This window comes from Rhinolophus ferrumequinum, chromosome 10 (assembly GCF_004115265.2).
Source record: "Rhinolophus ferrumequinum isolate MPI-CBG mRhiFer1 chromosome 10, mRhiFer1_v1.p, whole genome shotgun sequence".
Lineage (NCBI taxonomy): Eukaryota > Metazoa > Chordata > Mammalia > Chiroptera > Rhinolophidae > Rhinolophus > Rhinolophus ferrumequinum.
Window position 1 is genome coordinate 91,561,556 of NC_046293.1, and position 10,568 is coordinate 91,572,123.

General features: G+C 49.0%; 1 protein-coding gene across 3 annotated transcripts; it reads left to right on the forward strand.

Moving 5' to 3' along the window:
• Window positions 1-342: 342 nt before the first annotated feature.
• On the forward strand, window positions 343-9,515 carry PEX26 (peroxisomal biogenesis factor 26). Of its 3 annotated transcripts, none has more exons than XM_033117307.1 (6): window positions 343-548; window positions 705-1,061; window positions 2,136-2,276; window positions 2,705-2,997; window positions 4,394-4,540; window positions 6,636-9,515. In XM_033117307.1, exons 2-6 carry the CDS (start codon window positions 832-834, stop codon window positions 6,737-6,739), a joined length of 915 nt encoding a protein of 304 aa, XP_032973198.1. In that variant the 5' UTR covers window positions 343-548; window positions 705-831; the 3' UTR covers window positions 6,740-9,515. The 3 variants fall into 3 exon arrangements, with proteins under 3 accessions (XP_032973198.1, XP_032973199.1, XP_032973197.1); XM_033117308.1 differs by having other exon boundaries at window positions 763-1,061; XM_033117306.1 differs by having other exon boundaries at window positions 343-1,061.
• Window positions 9,516-10,568: the final 1,053 nt, after the last annotated feature.

The window sequence follows — 10,568 nt, forward strand, 5'->3', positions numbered from 1 at the left end:
AATGAGACTGCACGCAAAGCACTTAGCATAGTGCCAGGCTCTGTTAAGTCCTGGATAAATGTGAGCTGCACGTAGGAAGGCGGAACATACTGAGGAAAAGTGACGGGCTGTCATGTTTGCTTTCAGTGCCTTCCCTGGTCCGCCCTCCAGAATCAGATGCATGCATGTAGCTCCACCTCCCTACTGGTATTCCTTCAAACTGGCCTTTGCCAGAACTGGTTAGTGAGGGGACCGTTTATCACACAACACAGCCTCCGCTGTGATAGCCTCCGACCCGTAGCAGTTGTGCCACTTTGTTTTCTCCCGGGACAGTACGTTTCTGCGACGCGGCCTGCTGGGGGTTGTAGTCCGGACCCACTCACCTGCACCAAGAGGGCTACTGAGCCGAGCACGAGAGAACTACAACGCCCAGAGTCCTGCGCGCCGCCGGGAGCCGTGGTCCGCACGGCCGCGAGAGCAGGAAAGATGTCCGCGTCCGCCGTTCTGCGCCAGCTGTGAGCCCTTCAGTTCTTAGAAAGGAACCTGGAACGACACTCCCCGGGGCTAAGGTAGCATCAGTACCCATATGGTGGGGCCAGAGAAACCAGGCTAGATACTTCAGGGACGCAGCCGTTCTGCATATCGAGGTGTATACTGCTTCCCCAGGTGCCAGCCGATCCCAGCGTTGGCCTTAGATATTTGGCCCCTTCCTTTTCTTTCTCCAGGACTCGGCCTCGGGAAGGGTTGTGGACAAGGCTATGAGAACGCTCCCTCTTCTCCCAGGCCGAGTCGGGATATCCTGTAGCGCCCGGAGAGGCGGCCACTTGGACAGGCTCCGAGCCCAGGCTGGCTATGAAGACTGACCCCTCGACGTCTGCAGCCCCCCTCAGGGGGGTCGGGGGGCCCTTGCAGAGCAGCGAGCCGGTGCGTGTCGCCCCAGCCCAGTCGGCGGCCGTGGTTCTGCTGGAGGAGGCGGCCGACTTCTTGGTGGTGCACCGGGACTTCCAGGCGGCGCTGCAGACTTGCGAGCGAGCCTGCCAGAGCCTGGCCAACGATGCCCTGCTGGACGATGCTGCGGGCATGTACGTGCTGTCCTCGCGGGGTTCATTTCCGGGTGATCTTGGGGAGGGACTCCAGATCTCAGGCGTTCTGCCATTCCCAGATTGCTCACAGGAGTCTTACCTCTTGCTTTCCTTATGGTTCGTCTCTGAGAGGCTAGTGTGCCCATTCTGCGGAGGATAAAACTGAGGCAGCGAACAGCGAGCAAGTGGTCAAGTCGTGTCACAGCTTGGTGGGAAACCGCAGCCAATTCTTTGCTCCCTGTTCCAGTGTGGAATGGCATGATGGGGAGACAGAGTGTGTGTTAAGTGTTAAATTTCCATCAGTTAAGCAGGCTTAGGAAGCAGGGGATGGGAGTCTTGTCCTGGGTGCACTCCGCCCCCCCAAGTTGTTCACTTCTGATTGTGGCTGATGAATGGGAATGGGGTTCTGGTCCTGCTGAAGGATTGGATTAAAGAATTCATCTGGGGAAAACCTTGCCCCTCCATTGCTGTTTCTAGTGCTGCTAACCTCTTCTGGAAATTGAGGGCGTCTTGTCTCTGTGGGTCGTGAAGTTGGATTAGGTCATACTAGGGAGGTGGTGGGTAGAACAGTCAAAGCTGACCCCAGAGAAGGATGCACTGGGGAGCCCTGCTTGTGTTTGTAGGGGTTTGCATGGGAGCTTGTTGCAGTAAACACTGAAGGCTGCGATTCTGGGTGTCTGGAGGTACCTCACTAGGTGGTGCTAAAAGGCCAGTGGTGGGTTCCATGCTCATTCCTTCACTGAGCAAGCTCTGAACTGCAGCTCTCTGTGCACCCCACACCTGTGCTGCATGTTGTATTTGTCCCCTTCTTGTTCAGTTAAACCACCTGGATACAGAGACGTTGGGCAACAGTTGAATTGTCTCTTGGACCTTAATTTCTAGGACAGTGGGAAGTTTTCTCTGTTGGGGCTCATGAGACCAGTTGTAATTGTGAGGCCCACTTGGATACTAATGGGGAGGATGGAAATGCTGGCTGCTGAGCTGGGGGCTGGGGAAGCACCATCCCAGAGGACAGGTGTGAATGCGCATGGAGCGGGACCACTTCTAAACCGGAACTGGGTTTTCTGCCGACAGCTCCTTGGAGGTGAAATGCTCCCTGTGTGTTGTGGGCATCCAGGCCCTGGCAGAAATGGATCGGTGGCAGCAAGTCCTGTCCTGGGTTCTTCAGTATTACCAGGTCCCTGAAAAGCTACCCCCCAAAGTCCTGGAGCTGTGGTAGGTCCTTGTTTCTGACTCATTGGATCAGTCCAGAAATGGGGATTTTCGTTGTCCTCTCATGAATCAGTGCCTGACGCCTCCTTTTTTCCTTTTCCTTTTCCTTACTATGTCCCTCCAATTCATTCCCTGTTCCTTTTTTTCCCCCAGACGTCAAACCAGTACTAAAGAGTAAGGAAGGAGGAATTTAGGAGTGGGTTAGAAGAAAAGAGGAAGAGACAGGACACTGGGAATAGGAGATGTGAAGTGGGATAACAGAGCCGAGTGTGTCAGAGCTGAGAGAGAGGAATTCCTAATCAATGTCTGCATCCCATAGGGAAGGGCCAGAAGACACAGGGGAGGAGTTAGATAGGAGAGTATAGTGGTTTTGAGAGATGAATCGTGTGGGGCACTGACTGTTCCTTTTGGGATTGGGTATTGGGCTGCAGTGTTCTTTTATACAGCAAAATGCAAGAGCCTGGAGCCGTGCTGGAAGTGGCCAGTGCCTGGCTCCGAGATGCGGACAATCAGGCCCTTCCAGAATACAGAGCCTTGGCTGCACTTCACCTGCAGCGGGTGCTGCTGCCTCTGGGCTGCTTGTCAGAGGCTGAGGAGCTGGTGGTGGGCTCTGCAGCCTTTAGCGAGGAGCAACGGCTGGGCACACTCCAGGCCATCAGCACAGCAAGGCAGCAGCAGAAACACGAGCAGCTTGGCCCTGAGGACCAGAAGCTGAACCAGGAAGGTAGGACATTATCCTTCTGTGGCCTCTCTAAAGTAGTTGTGGGCTACCCTCTGGACCGTGGGGTCCATCATGACATTCCTGGGAGCTTCAGAGTAATTCTTTGTGTGAATAACTCCTAAATCACAGAGTAGGAAACCTGTTGAGTTGTTTAAAAAGCCCAGGCTCTCTGAAGTTGGCAATGGAAGGAGAATCTTCATATGGGAAGGTGTTGCTGGATCTCAGAACCTTAACTCTTGTCTCCTGAAAGTCGCCTTCTCCTTGGGGCCCGCTCTTTAGATCTCTTGCCTCTACGATGCTTACCTGGGTGGGATGTGATTCCTCCTTTAAATGCTGGCCCAAATGTAGACACAGCTGAGGTATGCTTGGGGATAGCCAAAGGGTAGTAAGAAAGTAACATGATACCTTGGTAACTTGACTTAATGAGATAAAAATGACTTATCTTCAGTTTGGGAGCCCCCACCCAGTCTCCAGTTTGCCTTCACACACCCGACCTCAGTGGTTGACCCCCTCCCTCTTCAGGGGTAGCCCACCTCTGCTGTTGGAGTGCAGTTTTACAAACTGGCTTTTGTAGGGATACCACTTGAAGAGCCCAACACCGTGCACCTGGCTGGCATCATACAGGGGAACCTGCAGGGGTGGGTGTTGGTTTGTTACAAAGGGGCTGTAAAGGTTCCTCTACTCTGGACCCTTCCCCTTGTCCTTGAATCCTTTTCATCTCCTTTTCCTCGAGTGATCTTCTAGACTATACACGAACATGTACTTCCAAGGGCAGAAAATCAGTTACCTCCTAAAGCAGCTCATTCCGTCAGTGGGCAGTTCTATAGGGAAGTTGTTCTTTATGTTGAATTTAAGTTTTTTCTCCTGGTAGTTTTAAACCTACTGATCCTTGTTTTGTCTCTTGGTAACAGAATAGACCTAATTCTTTTTTTTTCTTCTTCCCAGGAAAGCCCTTTAGCTGCTAGGAGACTGTAACCCCGTTTTCCTGTATTTTTCTTTGTGTGCTGAAGAGCATGAACCTGCTGAGATAGGATGCTTCTTTGCAAACAGGGCTTGTGGCTTTAGGGATTGCCTGTGACTAGCCAAGCCCTCTGCCCCTCCACCCCCTAGGGACTGGGGTGGAAGGGGTTTGATGGCAGGTTCAGGGTATCCTGTCAGGACTGGGCACCTCTTGTTCTTGGGTTGGTAGTCTTCATATTTGTATTCACAATCCAAGACTTTTGAATTCTTCACTCTTAAGTACCCTTTGGTATTTCCTTTAGAACTACTTTATGAATTACATGAGTAAACCAGTCTTGTTACCTTTTGCTCAACTCTTATAATCAAACTCAGAGCTCAGAGGTCGGGGAAACTGGTTCTCATGACTTACCCTGCAGTTACGCTCTGTCTCCCTGAGCAGGCTCCTTCTCCCACAAGTTTCTGTCGCTGCTGATGTTGCTTCGCCGACTTTGGGACTCTGCTGTGAGCCACTTCCTTTCCCTGCCCTTCAAAAAGAGCCTCCTGGCTGCCTTGATCCTCTGCCTCTTGGTGGTGAGGTTTGATCCAGGTGAGTGAGGAAGCCTGCCTCCCTCCCACTCTTCCTGGAGGAGCGGCAGTGGACAGGGCTGGGCCGGTGGGAGCCTCCTTGGGATGGCGTTACCTCCTGTTCCACTTCTCCCCGAGTCCCTTGTACAAGGAGGAATTGCTGGACCTGAGCAATAGCCGGCCCCAGCCCGCGTCGGGGAGGCTAGTCCTGGGGCCCATGAGTGCGGTCCAGAGGAAATCTTCCTGCTGACCTTGAGTTGTTGTCATCCGCCTTGAGGGGGCTGGGGGGTGGGGACTCTGAATAGAACTCAGAGTTTAAAAAAATTCTCATTGTCATCTCTAAAGAAATTGTTAATTTTAAACATTAAATTGTAAATGAAATACATATGCTTTTTAGAAAATGTGGGAAATAGGGAAAGTATAAAGAATTAAACAGAAATCACTTGTAAGTCTGCCATTATAAAGTTACACTTTCAGCCTTTTTTCTGTGTATAGAGATGTATGGATACAGGTGAATTTTGCATGTCATAGATATTCTTTGAAACACGGCTTTTAAGGGCTAAATAATACGCCTATTGACAGAAACTTCCATAACTGATTTCAACAACCCCCCCATTGCTGAACATTTTGACGATCTCTTCCTCTGTTTTCTGCAGCGCTGTGTAACAAACGTGAGCTCCCTAAGTGCTATTTGGGCACAGCCCTGGTTTTTCCTGAGGATTAATTCCTCAGACAAGTTAGCACTGGGCCAGAGGATAGGAGCTCACTCCAGATTTTTTTGTGCTACTCTGTGTGAGTTATGATTTAATCTCTACTCTTTACATGAAGTTAGACTTAGAATAGAATTATATAACTTTCAAAACTGAGGGGAAAACTGGAAACCCTTATTCCAGTCCCTTTATTTTCTTTTTCTTTCTTTTCTGGTTGAGAAGCCTGAGGACCTCTGAGAAAAGTGACTAGCCCAGGATCACACAAACAATTTGTTTTTAAAACTGCCAGTTCTAGATTTAATATTTAGATCTCCATTTTCCCATTTCCTTCTCGTACTCAGTGAGCTTTTTTATATAGCCTATAGTTATCCTTTTAACCTGTTTGCCGAGCACTGAGCAGGAATTCCCTCTGAATAGCTCTGTTGCTTTAGGAAAGAGTCACTAGTTAGCTCTCAGGGAAGCTAAGGGTAGTTAGTATTCTTTCAGTTTGTACCCTCTGACTTTCTACTTTGTTCCAGAGACTTGATAAAAATTTAGAAAATTTTTTATGGTTCTTATAAGCCCTTTAGTCTCATAAGCCCTGGTTTCCCAAGTGTGTGTGTGTGTGTGTGTGTGTATGTGTTGGGGTGGGGCGGGGGTGGAAGTGGGGTCACGTGAGCTATCCGCAAGGCTCTGCAGAAGTGTCCCGACAGGTGCTCCTGAACTTCCTTGGCAGTCGTGGCAAAGATGAGCCCAGGAAAGGGCCTCAATTAGAACTCAGCACAAAGGATATACAGAGGGTAGTCTGTCAGTAGCTTTCTTTAAAAAATAACATTTTCCTTAAGAAAGAGAAAGAAAGATTCAGTTAAAAAAAATCAGTAATTCAGGGAGCATTTGAGATCTTATTCCCTGACATATGTCATCATTTGGCTTAAACAAACTCATAAAAATTGAAAAAAAAAAAAATAATTCAAATAATGAAAAACAAACCAGCTCAGCTTTAACTTCAAGGAGGTAAATTTTACTTTATGTTATTTCAGTATAATCAACTTAGGGTAAAAATAGGTAATACTGTCACATGGCTTCAAATTTAAAAGGTACAAAAATGAGTGTAGTGAAGAGTCTCTTCCCAAATTCATCTCCCCAGAGGCATCCACTTCTAGCAGTTTTTTGTGTATCCAAAAGATTAAAACATAATAAATTTGGATCTTTTTCTCAGCAAATTTAAGGTCATTATAATCCAAGTGAAGTACGTATATTCCAGAGAGTATGTCCTAGAAAAAGTGAAATTGCTTATTATTGGGACGGGGAGAAGGAGCAAATAACATTACACATCAAAATATGCTTCAGAAAATCCTGCACACTCAGACGGGAGATGTCGCTGGGGAAGGAAGGTACAGTGACATTGGTCTCTTCTGTTCCCGGCAGCTTCTCCTTCCTCCCTGCCCTTCATCTGCAAGCTGGCTCAGATCTTCCACTGGATCCGGGAGGCCATGTTTTCTCCCCTCCACCAGCTCCGCGCCCATGACTAAGTGGTCTTCACCATTCATCTCAGCGTCTACTTCGCACAGCGGAGTAACTCTTCCATGGCAGCCAATTTCCTGCTGCTGGCTGGGCCCCTGCAGGAGTGGCGACAGCCTAATTCCTTGAAGAGCTCATCATAGCACGTGAACTGTGTCTTGCTGACTGAATGCTCTCCCCGTTGCACCCCACTTTGGCTGGTGTCAGTAGATCATGTGGGAACAAAGCCAGGTCAGAGGGAATAAGTCCTCTAGAACATTCCCTCCTCACACCCAGAGGGGTTTGGGGATGGAGAGTGCATCCATGAAACATTCCACCTTCTTGGCAAAGTAAAGGGTTGCTTTTTCAGGTCAGGATATGAATGAAGCTGAGAGTTCAGAAAACCCCCGATGAAGTGACCTTTCACCTTTGACTGCCTTGAAAACCTTACCTGTGAGGATTGCCTCTAGGACTGGCCTTTAATTCAGCAGAGTGCAGTCTGAGAGGGCCTCTCCTCTCTCTTCTGTTCTTCCCCACAGATCTGGTCTAGTTGTTCACTGGTACACCATTCCCATGGTTTTGCATTTGGGCTTGAAGCTGTTCACACCAGGGCGTGGCTTTCAGAACCACCCAGGTGATTCCTGAAAACTGAGGCCGCTCCGCTCTTCTCACTGGGTAAAGTGATCTTGCTTGGTGCTTCTTGGGCGTCAGCTCAGTTTTCCAGGTAGTCGGTGGCCAGGCTGCTGTTACGCTCAGTATCGTTGCCCTTGCTACTCCTGCCCACCCCTCCCCTGCCCTGCAGTAGGAGTTTTGTACCATGTCTGATGGCTGTTTCACCAGGTTCTGCCAGTATTCTTGCCTCCTTGGTACACACCATTGTTGGTTCCTCCTTTCTATGTCCTGTTCTAGTTCTAGTCTGTTGTTTGTATAAGGCACAAGTTTTTCTGTTTGTGTGGCCTTGAAAAGTAGGCCAGCCGCAGAGGCTGATGAGCTGAAAATGGAACTGGGTCATTGGGAGCTGGCAGGGATGTGTGGAAGGGGCTGGGCAGAGGGGAGACATGGGTTTTGAAGGCAGCAAACAGTCTTATCCATTGTTAGGAGCAGGCATGGGCCTAGCGTCTGAACACCTGACATGTTTCAGTGTTTCCTGTCACTGGCCACAAGAATTTCACAGTTTCCATGCAAATAAGTGTGAAATACTATGTGGTCAAGATTGCAAAAGGCTTCCAGCAGGGCCAGTCTTTCTGCGCTGAAGGCCAAGCACACCACCCCTGCTGGGACCTGGGTCAGGGCTGACGCCAGGAATATGGGCGGTGCCTTTAGCTTTTCCGAGGTTGATTTTCTGGAGTTGCAAGTCAACAACTTCTCTTTAGTAAAATGGGTAGAGTAAGTAAACTTCATCTGCTGTGGAGATGTTGAGGTCCTAGTGTGTGGTCCAGCTCTGTAGGAAACAAATCTATGCTTTTACATATGGGCTTTTAATAGAGTTAAAAACTCTGGGGAGAGGAAGGGAAGGGAGCTAAGCTTTGAGATGTCTCCTTTAGAATGATTTCTTAACATGAAAATCTGGTCCTGTTCACTGCCCTAGATACAACTCTGTAAGGCTTTCCATGGCCCACAGGTGAGACCCACGTTCTCCTTCATGGATTGAAGGCCCCTCGGGCACTGGTCTTGGAACACCCCCACTTCATGGGGGGTCTCTCTCCCTTTGTCCGCTGCCCTCCGGCTGCCCCTTTAGTCAGCTCTCTGAACACTGCACTCCCTCACCTCTGCTGTTCCCTTGGGAAGGTCAACCCCCCTTTTTCCTGGTGAGCTCCTCAACCTTCCAGACTTACACAAGGGTTACCTCTGGCAATCCTTCCCCCGGGTCCCCTGCTTCCAGCCCTGATTTTATAAGCTTTCTGTGGTAGTGACCCCATGGCCGTAACGGCTGTGAAAATTTTTGTTGCCTCAGGAACTGTGAGCTCTTTGAAGCTGGGGCATGGGGCTTGTGGCCGTGTTAGGAGTCAGGTTTGGATCCTTGCTCTAGCACGCGTTGGTGGTGTGACTGTTGGGAAGTGACTGAACCTCTCACCCTTAGTGTTCTCCTCTGTGAGTTCTCTTTACTTTGGAGAGTAAATGCTACTTAGGAAGCATTTGTATGTTCACCGGCCCCAAGTGAGAGCTCTCGAGAGGGCCCAGCCCAATGCCAGGGAGTTAGGTGTCCAGAGGTGTTAAAGGAGTGAATTCACATAACTGACGTGACAAGAGGTCTGTGTGCTTTTGGTGAGTGTGTGGGGTTTGTATTGTGAAAACCGGGAGAAGAAAGAGGCCCTGGCCACGCCAAACTCAGTTCTCAGTCTCCCCTGAGGTTCCCTAGTACTACTATGCTTGCAGGCCTCTAGGTTCTTGGTTTATGTTTGTCCTGAACTCAGCAGTGGTCTCGTGACCAGCCCGGCTACCTCCCTAGTCAGACAAGGAGCTTACAGCAAAACTGCTCCGATGACTTGGACCTTTTCTCAGGATACAGGCTGGCACTCATTTCAGTCTTCAGCTCTGGGCTCAACGAGATCAGAGGTGAAGAAGCAGGACTTCCTTCTCAGACTTACACCCGTGCTGTCCAGTCTGGTAGGCATTAGGCACATGTGGCTGTTGAGCACTTGAAATATGGCCGGGCCAGATTGAGACGCTCTATATATGTGTACAATCCACACTGAGTTTTGAAAACTTAGTGCTAAAAAATGATGGAAACTTGATTTTTATATTGATTGTATGTTGAAATGATAATGATTTGGACATACTGGGTTAAATAAAGTTTATTAAAATGAATTTCCCCTGTTTCTTTTTACTTTTCTGTGGGGCTACTAAAATGTTCAGCGTCGTGCAGATGGCAACATTGTACTTGTGTGGGAAGATGCTGTTCAGCACGCCCGCCCGGACATCAAGTTCCGAGGGAGAGGAAACCAGAGATGTAGTGTGCTGGGTTTTGCAGGATGTCAGAGCTGGAAAGAGTGTCTGTTATAGCCCCTTTCTTTATAAGTCAAGACCTGGAGAGGTGACGTGGTTTGCCCCAAGTCACACAGCCTGAGGAAAAGCAAGGACTGCTTACCCACGAGCCTTGTGCTCCTTTCAGGCCCCAAGATTCTTCCTCACTTGTCCTAAAATCAGTCTCTCTCCCGGTGACTAGCTTTGTTAATACACAGATGCAGCTAGGACAAGTAGCCAGCTGGAGCTGGGTGATTATTCTTCGGGGTTCTGAGAACACGGCATACAGCAGTTGTTTTAAATGCTGATGAGATAGGAGTGGGTAATACTCCTCTGTCCTTGGTCACATGGGAGGCTGGGAGGCTGGCGGACGGTGGGGAGGAGAACTTGGTCCACTGCAGGCCATCATGGCTGGAGGTGAGTGGGCAGCAGAGCAGACAGTGCTGGAGGAGCTTGTACAGTTCCGCTTCTAGAAAGGTCTTAGAAGAGCCTAGGAGTATTTCACAGCTTTGTGCAGGGGATGCCCATTCTTTGGCATGTATATGTTTTCACATGTGTGTATGTAGACTGTTTAAAAAACATTCAAGTTTTATTTACATGGTACAGAATTAAAAAGTTATAAAAGGGTATTCATGGAAAAGAGTTTTTTTCTCCTCCCATTCCACGTCAGCCAGTCTCCTGCCCTGAGGGCAGCAGCACTGTTGTTAGTGTGTTTACTCCTCTGGAGCTAATCTGACATGAAGCTTTGCTTTCTCTTAACAAATGATGGGATACTGCACACATTATACACACTCTGTCCCACTTGCTAAAGAATGAATCCTGGGTGTTTGTTGAGCTCATGGTGGTGCCCCACTGTGTGATAAGGTCAGTGTGTGAGCCAGAACCTTTTTCACACAC